This window comes from Zootoca vivipara, chromosome 9 (assembly GCF_963506605.1).
Source record: "Zootoca vivipara chromosome 9, rZooViv1.1, whole genome shotgun sequence".
NCBI lineage: Eukaryota > Metazoa > Chordata > Lepidosauria > Squamata > Lacertidae > Zootoca > Zootoca vivipara.
Window position 1 is genome coordinate 20,705,550 of NC_083284.1, and position 19,402 is coordinate 20,724,951.

Consider the following 19,402-nt stretch of genomic DNA (forward strand, 5'->3'; position numbering starts at 1 on the left):
GAATCAAGGACATTCAGTCTAGCCGCAGTAAGTAGTCTGCGGTATTCCACGTAGTGGATATCCGCCAGGTAACGGGCTGGTGCAGACCGATACACCTGCTCCCCTAAAAACATCCCAGATTTCACGCGGGCTATGTCCTCCTGTCTGGCGATATCCCCCAATCTCTCTACCATGTCGTCATCATTTCTTCCTGCTTTAATAAAAACTTTTATTTCACTTATTAGCATGGCAGTGGTAACACTTTCGGATTGCTTTATATTTTTTCTCATTTTACAGGCTGAAAGGAGAAAATGTCCTTTTCAAACAATCGGAACCTTTCAACCTACATCACATTTTTAGCTGAAGTTTAATTCACAGCAGTGTTTGAAGGAATTACAGTGGTACCTCTACTTACAAATAACTCTACTTACGAATTTTTCTACAGTACTTACAAATAGAGCTCCGTCTGCCATCTTGGATGCGGTTTAGATAGGATTTTTTCTACTTACAAATTTTTAGATAGGGTTGCTTCGACTTACATTTTTTTTCTCCCAATGCATTCCTATGGGATTCGACGTAGAATTTTTTTTGACTTACAAATGTGTGTTCGGAACGCATTAAATTCGTAAGTAGAGGTACCACTGTACATGGTTCCATTGATGGGCTTCAGCTCTAACAGTACAGCTCCACTCCATTAGCAAAAGTGCAATCCTTTTTCTGATTCTGTAATGTGTATCGTGTTTTTTATCATCACCATTATTATTATTATTAAGAGTTTTAAATCTTTCAGTCCAGGACTAGGCCCAAGTTTCTTCAGGGAATTTTTTTAATAGAAACTAACACATATTAAAACCAGACATAAAACAAAAAACAAAAATCATTAAAAGAGACAACTAGTTAAAAATAGTTTACAGAGCCAATCCAAATGCCATCTTGAAAAGGTCTTCTTGTAGGCCTGGAAAGAAGAGGCTGTGCCTATTTTTGCTGATCAGCAAGCATCCGTCAGCTACCCTCCCACCCTATCATTCTGGAAAATGCCCACTCTATCTGCTGTGCTCCCTTATGCTTTGCTCTGGAAGTTAAAGAGAACGCTGTCAAGATGGTACGACTGCCCTTCTGTAGTAGAGTGCAAAGTGCTGAACTCCCACTCAGTGCTTCCCCCAGGGGTACTCATGGGTACTCAGTACCGGCACCTCTTTTGTTGTTGTTAAAACATGTGGCACTTACTGTAACAACTTCGTGGTGAGTACCAGCACCTATTTCTCCACACTCTGGTCTTCATACCTGTTGTGTGTTCAGTTGCTATTAAAGGATGTATACCCCTATTATCCTATTAAAGGATGTATACTATTTTTCTTGGGAAAAAGCACTGCTCCCACTTATCCCTCATAGCCATCAGTAACAAACCATTTCTCCACACTCTGGTCTTCATACCTGTTGTGTGTTCAGTTGCTATTAAAGGATGTATACTGCTGGTGCAAATGTAATAGGCAATCAAGTAAGAAAATAAATTGTGCTGCTACGTGTGTCATGCTATCAACACAAAGACAATACATGAACCACTAGGCAGTCCTAATCTGAAATTGTTTGCTGCAAATCTCTCTTTTCTGTGGGTGTCACTTTGTGAAACTGTTGTTGAGCGCTATTCTGAGTTTGGTAACACAACATATCATATTTTTCCGTGTATAACACGCCCACATGGGTGACTCAAAATTAAGAAACTGGGGGGGGGGAGATTGCCCCCATGTATAAGACTACCCCCCCTTTAAACATTATTTTTAGTAAAAAAAAAAAACACTAGTCTTATACACGGGAAAGTACGGTAATTTCTAGCTTTTGAAACAATTAAAACTCCCTTAGAGTATGATTTACAGGCACAAGCAGCTTTATTAACTGGGAAGGTATATTTATTTTAGTCCAAGCTGGATCCACTATAATGTAGAGAGCTTTTTAAAAACCTAAGTCAGAAAGCCTGTACAGTGCTAGCTTAATATAAAGGGAAAACATTGTAAGGTCATGTACCGATAAAATGTATTTTATTTAGATGACAGAGAGCAAAATGTTAACAGTAACAATGTTCTGTTGTTACATTTTGCAATAAAAAACAGGATTTGGTGAACTGTCCAGAGATTAAGCTTTTCTGGGGTAAAAGAGCTCCTATAATACATTTTATGCTAATATTTTATATAAATCCTATTCCCCTCTGAATTGTTTCTAATTTAATAACTACAGCCAGAATGTTGGTTGCAAAGGAAGTAGCATGAATCTACTCATCTTCACTAAAGGAATGGCTAGGATTACAATGACGTATTGTATTTAATTAACTTTTACTCAGTGCAATTAATTACCATGACTTGATTTAGGTCTATTTCAGTGGCTCTACCCTGTATAAAAGTTTTACTCAGTGCAATTAATTACCATGACTTGATTTAGGTCTATTTCAGTGGCTCTACCCTGTATAAAAGTTTTACTCAGTGCAATTAATTACCATGACTTGATTTAGGTCTATTTCAGCGGCTCTACCCTGTATAAAAGTTTAATATAACCCAACATGAATAATTCTTGTCATGTGTTTTGTGTGTGTATAGACTGAAAATAAAACATAAAAAAACCAAGGTGTACTTAAGAGGTTGTTTATAATATAGTTTAATGAAAAATACATTTTATTTGTCATAACATTCAAAAAATATACAAATGCTTGCTTGTTTGCATACAAAGGTTGATGCTTAAAGCATTTAAACAGTTTATTATATTCTTGTGATCCTCATACAATTAAATCTTCGCTATGTGCAACACACCCGTAGTGCAATTCCCAGAGCTCCTTTGCTGGGTTTGCTGTCCTTGAATTCCAAGCTCACAGCATTCTGTAATGGGATCACGCCAGACTTCAGCCAATAACTTGCTACAGTGTCATCTATGTTGAAAGCAGCATAGAGTCAACATTTTCTAGATAATTGTCTTTAGGTTTTCCGCAAACAGCAGTCCATTTCACCAGAACAGTCTTCAAAGCATTCTGCCCTTACCATTTTGCTCAACTGCACTCAAGCCCAACATACAACTGACATTATCATTCATTATCATTGCACTTTCTTTATGTCTCCCCGCTCTTTAAATTACTTGACGCTGATCCTCCCTTATCTAGAAGATGGAGAGAGGCGGAGAACCACCACCACCACAGATCATTTTTTAAAATCAAGCACTTTAGAATTTACTGCCCTTAAGTAATTTGCTGCAGTTTGTAACAGGAAAAGAAATGACGCCATGGCCATCAAAACTAAGTGGCAAAGGCATCTTTCTGTGGACAGAAAACAAAGTTATCTGAAGCAGCTACCAAAGAGAAAATAGTAACAAACATAATAGTGTAAAAGTCATTCCTGTATATAGACATTCAGTACAACATCTCAGGCTTGAAAAGGCGGCCTTGTACAAGACCCAGGGAAACCAATCAGAAATTTCCCTGTGGATTGATTGAGTGGGCTCTGATGCTGACCCAAACCACTAAAGTGATGCCTACATGCTATCATTGCTTCTTAACTGAGAGTAAGCTTACCTGCAAAATGATATGGCTGCCATGTGTAAAATATATAAACCTATTAGCATGTTAACCCTTTTATGGGGAGACCATGGTTTACATTACAGTAAATCAAAAGCCGAACTACTTGTGACCTGGAAACTTAAATTCTGCCAGATACGGTAAGCAGGTAATATAAATTACACCTGTTCTACAAATGTTGTTAGCTGATTTTATACAATCAACTAATTTGGCTTATTCATAGGCTTGAATCTGAAGCTAATCTTCCTCATGTGGAAGGGTTATTTTACAGTTTGTGTGAGAATGTGGTTGATGAAAAAAGGAAATCCAAAGAGGTTTGCTTGTACAACAGCCTACACAAAGCAAACAAATACTTAAGTGTTTGCAGAACAGCACCAGCAACCATTTCCCTTCTCCTCACGGTTCTTTTTATGCAACCCCCTAGTCTGGGTTCAAAGCACAGTTAAAAAATCAAAAATTGATTTATTAAATGTTGTTCTGCATCAGCACTCATAATAGTAACTAATATTAAGTAGGACCAAACAGGTTCGGTTTTCTGTCTTAATTTGTATTAAATTGAAAAGCTGTAGAATGATATGTTAGCTATACATACTCAGGGTAGATCCATAAAGATCAATGAACTTAAGAAACGTGTCCATTTATTTCAATGGGTCTACTGTGAGTATGACTTAATTGGATATCAGCCGGAATAAATAAATACATGGATAATGCAAGGCATTAAGGATAGGGGAAGAAAAGTTGGAGTAGGGCTCCAGTGGGCAGGTATACAGACTTGTGAAAGGGAGGGGGATCTGATTATTGAAGCCCTTCCCAGACTACATACAGTTCAACTTTTAAAGCTGGCTTATAGCAGACCAGTAATCAATTTAGTGCAGTGCTGCTATGCTGACTGTCCTGAGCTCTCCAGAGTTTTAGGGAGGCAGTCTTTGCAGCTCTGCTACATGAGATCCATTAACTGAGCTGAATCTGAAATATGATACAAACCAAGCATGTGCTCTACTACTGAACTACGACCCCTCCCTAATAACATGAGGCATATGTAGAGCACCACATTTATTGGATTTTTCCAACAGCTTGGACCAGTATTTTTAGAGAGGGCCAACTCCACAAACCCGCCTGTCTACACGTAAAAATTTGGGGGAATAACCCTGCAAAGTAACCCATGAAACCTCTGACCCTGTGCTTTCACCAAGACCATTCCTGTCACATATTTAATTGCTTTCCTGGCTTGGGTCCAGAATTAGGGTTGCCAGACTCAATAGTGGACAGGACTTCTGTGCCTTTAAGTGCCCTGCTTTCTTTTGAGTCTGAAAACCTTAAAGAGAAACCAGCAGACCCTTTGTTTAATTTCCAAGCAAAGGGTCTGCTGGTTTCTCTTTCAGGTTTCCAGACTCAAAAGAGAGCAGGGCAATTAAAGGCACAGAAGTCCTGTCCTCTGTTGTGTCTGGCAACCCTATCCAGAATATTGTCAGGAAATCTCACAGCAATCTTATAGAATCAAGTTCTCTCTACAATCACAAAAGTGTAGTTAGTATATAACAGTAAAAATTAAGCATAACCTGATATTATGACTGAAATGTGCCAAGTGAGGAGATTTGCCCTGAGAAAAGTTTTTTTTACAGGCACTAAAAATCTGTACACACATCTAAATACAGAGTGCCTGGTCTTTTTATAACAGCAGAACTACGTATTATCAGAAACACTTCCCTGGTGGTCTTGGGTCATTATACTGTTTCCCCAACACTGCCAGCTAAAAATGAAGGATTGGTCAAAAATGCTCAGTGTAATGATGTCAAGACATGAGGTAATTTGAATCATGTGCTACTGAGGAGGGGGAGGGGGATCAGACAAAGGGCTGCTGTGTTTTTGGCAGTAGCCCCGTGTTTTTGATCACATGCAGTTCCACTCTTATTGTCAAGTACACTGGGCAAAATTATAACCCCTGAGAGCTTCTGGCCACAATACAAGACAGAATTAAGTGTGCCTAACTCTGCGCAGGGTTGTGGTGTGTGTTTGTGTGCAAACACGTATCTTGTAAACTGTACAGAGAAACATTTCCATGAGCACCGAGATAGAGGAAATATGTCACTGATTACACGGGTTCTAATATTATGGGCATGAGAATATGACTGAGCTACTGTGGTATCCATACTGTCCGGCAGTCTGAAAACATCATACAAGTCTTTTGTGCATCATATGCAGGCTTTGAAAAATAGCAGAGAATACTTTCAGAATTAGATTTTTTGAAAAGAATGAATGAATTCATTTTATGTTAAGAAGCATTAAACTGAAAAAACAAACCCCAAGCTAGAAAAAATAACATTATTTATACCATACGAAAAATGGGGTTGGTATAATTTCACTTCATACAGGAAAACGGGAAGTGCACATATTAAATCACCCCTAATTAGAGATATGCTTGCAGAGTATTTAATAAGGATGTAAGATTTCAGAGCTTTTTCACACATGCCATAGAAATTATCGTTGAGCCCCTCTCATGCTATTTGTAAGCACATGTGAATGGTGATAATGCAGCTCTGACTGCGCAGGCATCCCATTTTGAAATGGATTAAATAGACTGAAAGGAAGGTGGATTGCCCTTTTAGCCTCCAGTTGGTGCCATGTGTGAACTGGTTTTCCATTCACCATTAATGCCATAGAGGTGAATACTTTCTGGAGCAGGTAAGTAGAGGACTCTCCTACACTTACATAAATTGGAACTGGCACTTGTAATCATTCAGCTTCCTTAGTTGTGGTTGAAGGAAATATGAATAAAGTCAGGGGGTGTCTTGGGTAAATGGCTTGCATGAAAACACTTTTACACTGCAACAGATCAAATGGTCTATCCCTATACTATCAAAAAGTTTTACATTTAGCGTTCAAAGCAAGTCGACAATCAAAGCCACTGTGATGCTCACTTAAACCCATTGTGATGGAACGTGGCCTGATAAATATGTACCTTTGAGCTCATCAAACTAACTAGTTCAATAAATAAAAAAAACCCTCCAACAATGTGAAAAAATAGAACCCATCTTTAGAGTACTATAGCTTATTTATTTGGGCTGGGAGCTGCTGCAAATGCTCCCATCAGTTACACAAAGCCCCAGCAAGCATGTCTGGTCTTTGGGGGGACTTGGCTGCTGGTTTTATCAGCCTAGCATGGCACGGTTATGGGACATGCCCTTAGTTTTGACATGCCTTGGCAATTTATTAAGACTGAGGCAGCAACCCCCTTTTCAAGAAAAGATCTGCTTCTCCTTTAAGCTCTGTACCGTAAAATACTGCACAGCAATAACGTGAAATGGAATTGTACGTACAGCCTATTGAGTATCTTTTTCTTACACAGGCTTTGCGTGTTTCAAGTTTCACTTTCTAGTAAATCTTCACTGCAGGTGCAGCGAATGAACTGACTGGTAATGTTGTGTGAACACACATGGCCTTCACTAAAATCTTAGGATGTGTGAAATCTCCCCTGAGAAATGTTACAATTCCTGTATTGAAACTACTCTGGGCTTCCCTTGAAATTCCTCATACAGTGGCACCTTGGGTTACAAACACCTCAGGTTACAAACACTTCGGGTTACAGATTCCACTAACCCGGAAGTAGTACCTCGGTTTAAGAACTTTACCTCAGGATGAGAACAGAAATCGTGCGGTGGTGTGGCAGCGGGAGGCCCCATTAGCTAAAATGGTACCTCAGGTTAAGAACGGACCTCCAGAATGAATTAAGTTCATAACCAGAGGTACCACTGTAATGTCTGCAAATTCACTTTAGGCAATATACCATGATAGTGAAATGATGTGCAGAACAGCTTAAAGAAACTCCTGTGTTTTGCTTTCCTTGGATGTTTCACCTGAGGAGGAAGATCCAAATTCACTCCAGTGGCAAATCTACTAAAATCACAATAGGCAAATGACAAATCTCCCCACAAGAGAAACGCAGCACCTCATCCCTAGCTAATTGATCTAGTCCAAAAAGTATTGATTTCAATGCAACAAAGAGTGAACGGAAGGTATGCCTGTATGTTTGGGGGATGGGTAGAGGGTTAGCATATCTGACAGAGCATATTCTGTCTCTCTCAGCTATAAATGGCACATATGCCCAGTAATCATGGCAGGCCAGGGAACGTCTTAAGTTCTCCTGGGTGGGTCCTAAGTGTAGCTGAGATTGCAGTGCCTGCATCAAGTAAACTTCCTACAACATTTCTCTATTTCAAAAGCTCACTAAAGTGTTCATTCTCCTCCCTTGAGAAAGCTTTGAGGTAAATCTTTGAGCTTTAGCTTGATGCCAAACATACATGTAACTGGCATAGGACACTGACAAGAAATCAGCAGGTTACGTTAACATTCATAAAATACTTTCTAAAGAGAATCTCCAAAATTCATACATTTGCAAAAACACAAACACAAAAAACATGTTTAGCTTAAACACTTGGATAGAAGGGAAAATAAAAGTTATCTTCACCTTTAAAATGAAAGGTGAACACCTTTTGCATACCTATATACAAGACTAGAATATCAACAAGAATACCACTTTTTTCTACATGAAGATTAAGTGATGGGGTAAACTTCACCAGTTGAATTTCTGTCTGTTGCAAAACTCTTAAAGGCACCCAGCCTGCTAAAGAAAATTAGTATCCCTAGATTTAAGTACATTCCTTTTCTAGTTTTCTGATCTTATTTTTAATGTGGTCAAGGCTTGTTATAAAATCACACAAAATAGTACAAAGCAGGAAATTTTGAATTATAAAGCAATCAAAGCGTATTTGCAGTTATTTTTACAACCGAGTCTGGAAAAAACATAATTAGTGATTAAGGCCCAATCCATCTAAATCATAACTAAAAGTGTGATCCTGTTCACATGTATTTGGCAATAATCCCCAATAACTTAATTTGCTTCAAAGTAAACATGCATAGGATTGGGCTTCACATACTGCTAAAATCAATGCAACCCCAACCATATATAATCTGAAGCAAACCCAATTGAATTCAATGGGTCTTACGCTTGGGTGAGTGTTTTTATGCTTGCAGTCTTCGTCTTGCAATTAGTAGGAGGAATCCAAGGAGATCCCTTTGTCAATGCAAACATTTCTGCTTGCCTGATGGAATGATCTCCCCTTTCCTTCCCTGAGTGCTATTCTTTGGGTCCTCCTGTCTGCCCTTAGCAGATTCAGGGGGTGGGGAGAGGTGGGGGAAGCTTTGCTGTGCTAGCTCAAGTCCTATTGTGGGCTTCTGCTAGCAGGACCTGTTAGTTGAATCCAGCTCAGGAACACTAAACCCTTTTGACCCCCCCCCATATTTGTTTGGGGGGCATCCCCCCAATGTTAGGTGAGGTCAGAGGAGCCAGGAATATGGCAGCAGCGTGGCTTTAGTGGCCAGCTCCTTCTCCTCCTCCTGCCGTGGCGGGGAAGGAGGGGGAAGCAGCCTCCAGCCGGTGACAACAGGAGGAGGAGGAGCTGCCAGCCACTGAAGTCATGTGGCTGCCACATTCCTAGCTCCTCCGACCTAGCGCAATGTGGGAACATTGCACATCGCATCCTGATGCGACGTCATTGCATGCATGACCTCCTGAAGGAACAACGGTCCCCCAATCTGCCTCACAAGCTGGTGCCTCTGGTTGGGCCTGTATGTTTTCACTGGGGCACAGACATGACTGGCTTTAGCTAAACTGGAACCTAAGTGCATTGAACCAAGCTCATCAAAGTGCATACCTATAATGTAAACCAGGTCCTAACTCAGCTTCTACTGAAGATTATTTCAAGAATACAACTTGTGTATTCTTTCAGGGGAAACAACATGTGTTGGCTGTTACTTGCAAACTTTTAATACCTTTGAAGAAACAGAACTAAGTTTGAAATGACTTCACATCATCTTTACATGTCTTTTTCTGAAAAAATAGTTCAAGTTAAAGCTTAAGGAAAACTACATGTTACACACAAATGTGTGTATCAAATTCCTTACAATCAATTTTTTTAAAAAGAAACACAGATGATGGAGGGGCATCTAACCCTTCCCATGTCCAGTTTTTGCAGTTATGTCAGGGAACAGGTTAAGCACTTGCCTTCTTTCTGCATTCTGTTGTTTTCCATTCAAAGCTGCTTTTCATTAAAAAGCAAATGGCTCGTATTGTTTATTTACATGCATTTGCATGTAACATGTAGTTAGCCACATGTGTTAGCAGGCATAACAATTACCTTGCATTATATATAGACAGTTTACAAAAATACCACAACTCACCCACCCACACTTGCATAATTAAATTTACACACAGTTAAAAAACAGGGGGAGGAGGTGTTATACAAACATGAACATCATCAACACTTGTGTTGTACAAAAAATGCATGAGAAATACATGACAAAGAGAAAAAGCAGCTTAAATGAGAGCTTAGCATTACCAAGTCGTTTTCAGATTAAGGGAAAGAAATTCTCGTTGTTTGTGCCTGTAAGATAAAGTACAAACAAAAAATAAATCCTCGATTTACAGAACAATGTTTGTTAGAAAGCATCTTAGAATAAAGGTCCAATTATTAGTATCTCTCTCTCTCTCTCTCTCTCTCTCTCTCTCTCTCTCTCTCTCTCTCTCTCTCTCTCTCTCTCTCTCACACACACACACACACACACACACACACCATTGGACATGCTGCTTTACCATTCTTGATAGGGCTATATCCAACTCAGTCACACACCCTACACTAGCCATCTCCATTAAATACAGTGAGTTTAAATACAGTGGGAGTACTCTGAGCATGGTTTATATTAGATGCAACTCATATTAGATACAATTCATAAATTCTCCAGTCCAAAATCTGATCTCAGAATCATAAAATTGGAACGAACCTTGAAGGTTGCCCAGTCCAACCCTGACATGCTTACATCACTCTCTGCTTCTGCATCTTAAATCTGTGTTAAATTCCTCATTCACAAAAACAAGACTTGCAACCAAAGTTGGGAGTCAAAAAGGTGCAGGAAATTTCTACCTTTGAAGACACTCCCAAAATGATTTTCATTATGCTGAGGGCCACCAGTTTCTATTTTTATACCAAAAAATATCTTTAGACAAAGCCCAAGCAGAATGTACCTCTGAAGTTTGAATCTTAGTGTATGAGATTGGATAAAAGCATATAAAATTATGCATTTTGTGGAGAAAGAAAGAAAAATATCCCCCTCTCATAACACTAGAACTTGTAGGCATCCAATGAAGCTCAATGTTAGAAGATTCAGGACAGATCAAAGGGAGTACTTCTTCACACAGGGCATAGTGAAATTGTGGCGTTCACCCCCACAAGAGCTAGTGATGACTACCAACTTGGATAGCTTTAAAGGAGAACTAAACAAATTCATGGAGGCTAAGGCTAGCAATGTCTACTAGCCATGTTGGCTACCATCTACGTTTAAGATCAGAGTCAATATGCCTTTGAATACCACTTGCTGGGAATCCAAGACTCATGTCCTGCTTGCAGGCTTCCCTTGGGCAGGTTGCTTTTGTGATTACACCTAGACACTGAATCCACAAAGACGAGATATTGGGCTTCTAGCATTAAAAAACCCCCCACAAAAAACCAGCTGCCTATATTGGATTAGAGCCACAGCAGTAGGGGATGGGTAGCCCTTTCACCCAAAGCTCCTACTCCCCACTCACGCTGGGCAAGTAGCTGCTTCAAGGCAGGGGGGGATGATTTAAAAAGGAAAGGAAGGCATTGGAGGGGTGTGCTGTAAACCCAACCTGGTTACCCTGTGGCTGCTTTTAACCTTTTTAAAAAAGAAGGAGTGGGAGGTGTCCTCCTGCCATCTCATCTAAGTGCACACTTAGCTCGCTTGAAGTTCTCGTGTACAGAGATCGACAAGGCTATTTGTGTAACCACAAATATAGAGTATCCACTGCCCCATTAAGATGAAAGATTTATTACACTCAACTCAAGCTTATCCCTCTGTACACAGATACACCTCTTTAAGAAATAAGACGAGACACTTCAAGTGAGGGGAAAGCATCCTAGAAAATGAAGTACAATATGATGCAGGAGAATCTTTTGCTGATATTGAACCTTGGCCAAGACATACAGCAGACTCCAGGCTTACCCTGCTCTCACCCACTGGGTGCAATGAGGGCCAACCTAAACATTGCTTTAATCACCATTTTTGAATACTATGGGTCTCATTTTTTTGCAAAAAGCCAATGCAGGTGAGCCAAGTCCAGATCACGACCTTGACATGGTGGTGAACTCTTTTCATTTCACTGTTTCCCTGCTGAAACCCAAGCTGCTTTATGGCCTAGGCTTTTTTTTAAAAAAAAACAACAACTATAGGTTGTATGCAACTGGGAGGTGCCAGTCACAAAATAGCTGCTATTGGGGGGGCAAAGCATAACATATGGGGAGCATTGCATAGCACAAGGTTAGATAGCTACCTCCAGCAACCTTATACTTACCATGAGAAATCAGCTATGTGCTGCTGGTCCCAATTGTGGAGATCATACAATATTGATTTTACATGCCACACGCACACTGATGGTGGCCACAGTATACCCACTCTCATTTCACAGAAGTCACTTAGAAGGTACCTGTGCATTTTACCCCATAGATTTTTTTCTAGGAGTGCTAGAGTGAAAGCCATGGTACCCATGGGTGCTGGGTTGGCGACCCCTGAGATAAATGCTTCTCAGGGTAGATCCATTGAAATTAACAGGCCTAAGTAAGTTATGCACTCTAATTTCAATGGGCACGACTAACATTAAAATGTTCTGAACTGGCAAGAGCTCTCTGAGGTAATTTGCTGAATGTTACGATTGCCAACTTTCTTTTCCTGGCAAGACTCCTGTACCTTTATCTATACATAATGAACAAAAACTCCACCTGCAGAATCTCTGCTTGTCGAGCAGCTGTTAAAGCCCTACAAGAAAAAAGTTGGCAACTCTACTGTTAGTATGAACAATATCATATGTCACAGATGAGTGATGAAACGGCAGCTCAGTGGCTCTTGGCATTTCTTTGAAGTGTGTAGTGTGAGCCAGGTGGTGATCTACAATCTCGCCACTTCTGTGATATGTCAGAGCATTCATGCTAACAGTCAATACACACAGACACTCCTCACTTTCTTCAGCTCAGCTGTTCCTCTGAATTTATCCTGCCTTATACAGGGACCACTAAGAATCTGATGCCTCTCATCTTCCAAAACATTCTTCTTCTGCTAACCCTCTCTCTTGCCAAAAAACCCCAAAAACCTATCTTGGGGGAGATGCAAGTGGGTGCATTAACCAATAAACCTGAAAGTGCTTAGATACGGAGTTTGATTAATCAATTACAGAAAACTTTACCCCCCCCCAAATTAATCACAGGGCAACAACATGCACACACATGCAACAATGACTACCTTTAAGGACATTGCTTTCTGCACAGGAAACATGTATAAACCTCATGTACACCATCATGTGAGTGCACACATATTATTCCCCTTTGGAAACAGCTTCCTGGTGTGAACATACAAAGGAGCCACTTGTGACAAATTTAATAACTAATCATCATCAGTACCAGCTTATTCATGGGGATCAAGAAAGGGCTGCTCAAGTTGTTAGCATGATAACCAGCTGCCCTGAATCAAAGGTAAAGGTAAAAGCAAGCTGTCAATGTGCACAGTGCCTTACCCCACAGGGCTTCCACCTCACAACTAGGGTTGCCAGACTCATAGAGGATAGGATTTCTGTGCCTTTAATTGCTCCGCTCTCTTTTGAGTCTGGAAACCTTAAAGAGAAACCAGCAGACCCTTTGCTTGGAAATTAAACAAAGGGTCTGCTGGTTTCTCTTTAAGGTTTCCAGACTCAAAAGAGAGCAGGGCAATTAAAGGCACAGAAGTCCTGTCCTCTATTGAGTCTGGAAACCCTACTCACAACACACACATTTGTAGGAAGTAGGGTTCCCACCTTTGTTCTGGCAAAATACAGGACAAGCTTGTGATTGGAACAGTGTTGTTGTTTTTTTTAAAAAAAATCTGATGCTGAAGTGACTTCAAAGCAATCCATTACAATCCATTGCAACCTAGATGGCTCCTCTGGAATTTGTAGGCGTGCACACACATGAATTCGTAAAAGCTTGGCTACCCTGAGCTGAAGTACGTTACTGTTCACACACCCGTTCAAACCCATGCAACTTGGCAGAGATCGAGAGAGAGAAGACCTGACACCCAGGTCAAAATTGTACCCATACAGGACGTAGCCTTTTGCACTGAAATGCGAGACAGAGACAATTCTGTATTATGAAGGGCAGGTGGCTATCCTAGGAGGAGTGTGTGTGTGTGTGTGTGTGTGTGTGTGTGTGTGTGTGTGTGGTGGAGGCCCTTTCCGTAAGTTGCCTGTGAGGAGGCCTGGGATAACAAACACGATGCCCTGGCTTGCTGGCCAAGAGCCCAACTCACCTGTGGCAGCATCAGCAGCATCCCTGGCCAGGCTCTCCATCACCGGTGCTCCACAACGAAGCGCATAGTGGTGCCGTCGAAGGAAGGAGGCGCGATGATCCTGGGCCCCAGAGGCTGCGAGTTGATGCTGATGAGCGGCGCCTTCCCCTCGCCAGGAACCCCTTGCTGCTGCTGTGGTGGCTGCTGTGGCTGCTGCTGCTGAGCAGCTTTGCCCGTGGGCATGTAGTAAGGGCTGTCCGCCCCGGGGCTGGTGGGACCGAGCTCTCCGCCCGGCTGCTGGGCAAGCTGGCCCTGCAGGGCGCTGGCAGGCAAGACCGCAGGCAAGAAGCCCGGGTAGATCATGTAGGCCGCGGCAGGGGCACCGTAGGCTCCCCCCGCGCCCAGTGCCAGGGAGGACACTGGGAGGGTCATGGGGGCCACGGCCGGAGGTTGCGCCTGGGCCGGCAGGGGCACCTCCACGTACTGCCCGGTCTCGGGGTCGAAGAGGCGCCTCTTCTGAGGCGGCTGCTGCTGCTGCAACGGAGCGTCCACCACGTAGCACTGCCCGGTGCTGAGGTCCAGCAGCACTTTGCGTTGCGTCTGAGGCGCCGGGAAAGCGGCAGGCTCGGCGGCCGCGGGCGGAGAGAAGCACAGCAGAGGTGCGGGCTGGGCAGCGCCCGAGAAAGCGGCGAAGGACAAGGCCTGAGGGAAGAGCTGCGCGGGGGACACTTCGAACTGAGGCGGCTGCTGCGGAGGATGGGCGGCCTGAGGCTGCGGGGCGGCTGCCTCTCCTCGCTGCTGTTGCTCGGCCGCCTCCTGCCCATGGGTCTTGCCGGTGCTGTAGGGCTGGTGGCTGCACAGGGCCGCCGCTGCCGCCGCCGCGGACAGTAGGCCCGGGCGGCAGCCTCGGTCTCCTGACGCGGCTGCCCCCGGTTGCTCCGTCGACGACGCCTTCAGAGGGATGGCCAGGTAGTTCCCGCAGTCAGGAGCCGCGGCAGTCGCCACCTTGGGGACCCTATCGGGCTCCACGAGACTCCCCTGCCTGTCCCCAAAGAGCTTGATGGAGCGAGGCCCGGCCTGGCCTTTCAGGCCTCTTGGTGGCGGATCAGGAGATGGCTGAGGCTGCTGCTGCTTGGCCTTCTGGGCCTGGGCATTGAAGGTGAAGGTGTTGCGGGGTGCCACAGGGGCCCTGCCTCTCTCCGTGCCCCCTGCGGCCTCCCCATGGAAGCCTGGCCCGCGTGCCCGCTCCCGAGCCTGTGCCAAGCTTTCGAAGGTCGCCATCTTGGCTGACACCTTCTCTGTGTTCTTGGTTGGGTTGGCATTCCGGCTGCGGGGTTGACGCTCGGGCGCAGCCCTGCTGCTGGCGATGCTGCTGGGGGAAGTCGTCAAGGCCGCACTCTGACTGGCATCCTGGTCCTCTCCCTTGTCGCCGGCCGTGGACTCGTCCCTGGATCCCGTGGCTGTGGCTCCCCCGGTGGTCCTTTCCTCGCTGGCGATGAGGGACAGGACATGGCTGTCGGTGATGGGCAGCGGGTCGCTCTTGCGCTTCCACTCGTTCTTGTGGAAGCTGTAGAGCTCCTCCATGCTCCGGACGGCCGCTGTAAGTTTCTCCAGAGCTTGGTGGTTCGCTGTGAGGGGTGCCTTGGCCACCTCTTCTCGTGGAATTTCTTCTTCACTAGCCACCGCCAGTGGGCTTACCTTGCTGCTTTTCTCCACTGGCATGGGTTGAATGGGCGGTGGTGGCGGTGGTGGCGGCTGTGCTTGCTGCCTCCAGGGCACAGATGTTTTGGACACTATCTTCAGCACAGCAGGCTGGCGAGGGTCGCTTTTGTTAGGGGCAATTGTAGCTACGGGCAGCCTCCCTGAGGTCCTGTGCACCAGGATTGTCCCATCTTGGCTGGATGGCAGCATCTTGCCCCCGCTACTTGCTTTGGCCCCTGTCTCTGAAACCATGCTGGCCCTCTTGTCTTCCTTGCTGTTGCTTACTGCCTGACAGGTTATCACCATGGGAGACAGAGGCCTGGAAATGCCTGCTGTCACCAGCCGCTTGGGTTTCTGCTCAGATGTTCCCTGGTCAGAGTTGACACTGCCTCTGTCACTGTTGTTATCCCCCGACTCGTGGCTATAGCTACTCTTAATTAGTTTCCTGACATCTGTAACCTGATGGATAGGCCCTTGCACCTTGTGTTTGTTTTCTCTTACATCGCGTACCAGGAATTGAGGCACTTTGTCCGTACCTTCCCCTTTGAATTGTTTTTGCTGCTGGCCTCTGGTATCTTCAGCTGCCTTGAAAAAGTTTGGGACACTTCCAGATAGCTTGGGTGTGAGGAGCTTAGCAATATTGAAAGGGTGATCTTTATTTTGCTGCATGCTACCCAAACTGATCTTGATCTCAGGAGGTTTGGGCTTTATCATTGTGGTAGCGATGGCAGTCTGAGCCGCTGTGTTGGTTGCTGTAGAATATTTTGTCACTTGTGTGCTGGATTGCTTTTCTTTGGTTGTTTGTTGAATATTTGGGACAAAGAGACGAGACATTTTAGTTGATTTGCTGGCTGAGAATTCTCCCAAATCAGCCTTCCAGTCACCTTTGGAGGAATTTTTCAGTTTTCCCACAGGAGCTTTCTCCTCCTTTTTCTCTGCTTCTTTTTCTTTCCATGTTCTAAATGCACTGTTCTGGCTGCGGAGAAAAGTTGCCTTGAGAGTTTCAGAAGCACTCTCTTTTATTTTACATGCCTCTTCTAAGAGTGTTTCAGAAAGGGATCGATCCAGGCTAATATTTCCCTCCCGGGGAGTAGATGGCTTGGAGGTAGGGGACTTGCTGTCAAAAAACTCCCCCAAATCATCTGCTGTTACAATAGTGTAATCAGAGCTGCCTTCTGAATATCTAGAATTCTGTCTCTGCAAACCCCCATCCCTTAACTTTTCTTTGAAAGCACCATCTACCTCTTTAGAAGATAAGGAATTGGACATACCAGAATATGTGGTGTCCGAGAGTTCGCCCCTTTCCATTTTGAATTCATGCTCCAGTTGCATTTTCTTTGAGATAACATTTTTAAGGAGACTAGATGCAAACTTTGATTTATTCTGTGTGCCTTCCATGGTTTCTGCAGCCAGCCCAGTTTGTTTGCAAGTTTCATTGCCCAGCTCCTTTGGCAGTGTTTCTGTAACTTCATCTGTGCAACTTGATCCAGCAGCAGCATTTTCAGAAGGTTTAGCAGGTCTGGGGACACCCGCTTTTATATTGCTGCTAAAATTCAGAGTCTCCAACAAAGTAACAACCCGGGAGCCTGACTGGATCCGTTTTTCAAAGCAAGGCGGTGTCTCAACATGCGTTATTTCCCCATCAAGCTTGCTGACAACAAACTCTAATGCTTTAGTCTGTGACTTATTGGAGTGAATGTAGAACTGGTCACTGGATGTCTTTGTCCCAGTGCTTCTGTTCCATCCTGCAGATGCGGTGCTGCTTTTGAAAAGATTTTGCTCTGCTTTCTGCCCAAGGCTGCCACACTTTAAATCCAAGTAAGTTGACCACCGGTTGATTCCTAGTGTGTGATCCGAAAGAGATGTGGAGGATTCACTGGAGCTCAAGTTCAAGGTATCAAAGTAGGGATAAGCTAAGCTGCGGAATGCCCTTGCTGTCAGGCTTCTTACTTCTTTATCTGCATCATCCAACTCACTTACCACGCTTGAGGCACCGCTTGAATATCCTCCCAATTCTCTTGCTCTTATGGCTCCACACCTAGTTTGCAAACGTGCAGGAACTGCAATAAATTTTTTTGCATAGTCATGAAACACATCTTGTTTCAAACTTGAATTTCGTTCATGAGCTGTAGAGACACAGAGGCTCATGTCGCCTTCATGCTTGGCAGCATAAATAATGTTTTGCTTTTCGTGCTGGTTGCTAGGCTCATTTATAGCCCTGGAAGTAGGTTTGATTGATAGGAGTATCTGGCCTGCCGAATTCTCACTCATGTTGCTGAGGTTCTTGGACTGACTTTCTTCCGAGCTGGCGCATTTGTCTGTGCTAGGGGTATCATTTTCAGAATTAATGCTGACTATCTCTTTACTGCTGGTATTATCGATACTGTCTGTCCGATTATTGGGATCACTAGTGGTCGTGCTGAGATAACAGCTATTGTCCTCTTCTGTCTGGGTATCCGCAAGAGTCTCGTCACTCCCAAAGGAAGCGTAATCCACAAAGGAATAAATCACGTTGTTGTCCTCGAAATCCCACCGAGAGGCTAACCCATAATCAAAGTCCATGTCATGGTCCACTTCGCTAAGCTGGATTTCATGGGTTGTAATATAATGTGCTTCATCGTTATTGTTACAGTTGTTCTCACTGGTGTAGCTTTGCTGTGAGTGCATCAGTTGTGAAGCACGCCTGCACCCTCCTCTCTGGTTACTAAGACAGATTTCTTTGCAGTCTGCATCATCGTCCTCATCACTTTCATATCCAAATGAAGAAGAGGAGGTTTTCCCCTCCGTTCCCATGTCATCCATTTTTGGAAAGCTGCCTGTCTCTTGTACTGGCGAAGGACAAGAGGATGAGGATGATTCTGGGCAGCCATTTGTGTAAAGCTGAATGTTGGAGATACTAGGGGACAAAGTGTTCTCAGACCCTTCTGAGCTGTTGCGAGTGATGCTTCCCCCCACCTCATCAGCCTTCATCCCCACAGGGGAAGGAGTGCCTTCCATTTTAGATTTATAATCCTGAGGTGCTTCATTTGCAGATTTGTCTGCCAGAATATTGTTAGCCAATCTGTTAACCTCACTGATCCCATAAGGTCCATTTTTAGGTTTGATAAAGGCCACTTTACTTCCATTCCCTGCCAAAGTCAGTTTTAGAGCTCGGGGACTCTCTCCCCTCCCTCCAGGGAAATCATAAATCTCCACATATTTTGATTCCTCAGATGAGGATGTTGATGGCTCTTGAGAATGGTGCTTCATCATTCGGCTGTTGCTTTCTCCAGCATTCCCTTTTTGAGTGATGATCGGCTCAGCAGGCGATTTTGTAAGCAGTTCCATTCCGATCACTGCAAGTTGACTGAAGGGAACAAAGAGATTTCGACCAAGACTCGAAGCTGGGAGTCACACACGTGTCTCCAGTGCTGTGGTTCCCAACTTCACTCCCTGCAGTTTAGCGGAAGACCCTGGAGAGACGCCCGATAGTCCCGCAGTGGTAGTAAGGCGGGTGGCTGCTGTTGTCTCTGCGGAGATGGGGGGGGGTAGCTGCTGCTGCCAGTGTCTTATTCCAGAGCTATGAAGTACAGTTGTTGGTTTGGCACGAAGAGCTGTCAGTCTGAATGCCATTGGTAACTGAAGTAGCAGTATTAGCAGCATCTGCAGCTCAGCTTCCCCAGACATCCCAAAATGAAGAGAAAGCATATGGAAATTCTTGTACTTCTAGTTATGAAGGGGACAGGGGGTCTTGTTCAGTATATAGTCATTATATAGTTAGAGGAATATTAGCCTTATTTATTACGT

The 19,402-nt window shown here is 43.9% G+C and overlaps 1 protein-coding gene across 1 annotated transcript; it reads right to left on the bottom strand.

Moving 5' to 3' along the window:
* Positions 1-4,956: 4,956 nt before the first annotated feature.
* C9H4orf54 (chromosome 9 C4orf54 homolog) lies at positions 4,957-19,176 on the bottom strand. Its single transcript, XM_060278474.1, has 2 exons — positions 13,937-19,176; positions 4,957-9,972 (listed from the first exon to the last, which is right to left on the bottom strand). Exon 1 carries the CDS (start codon positions 18,941-18,943, stop codon positions 13,976-13,978), a length of 4,968 nt encoding a protein of 1,655 aa, XP_060134457.1. The 5' UTR covers positions 18,944-19,176; the 3' UTR covers positions 4,957-9,972; positions 13,937-13,975.
* Between the last annotated feature and the right edge of the window lie 226 nt (positions 19,177-19,402).

Coding starts and splice junctions, on each gene's coding strand:
- C9H4orf54 (XM_060278474.1), bottom strand. CDS start 18,943: ATGGAACTGCTTACAAAATCGCCTGCTGAGCCGATCATCACTCAAAAA.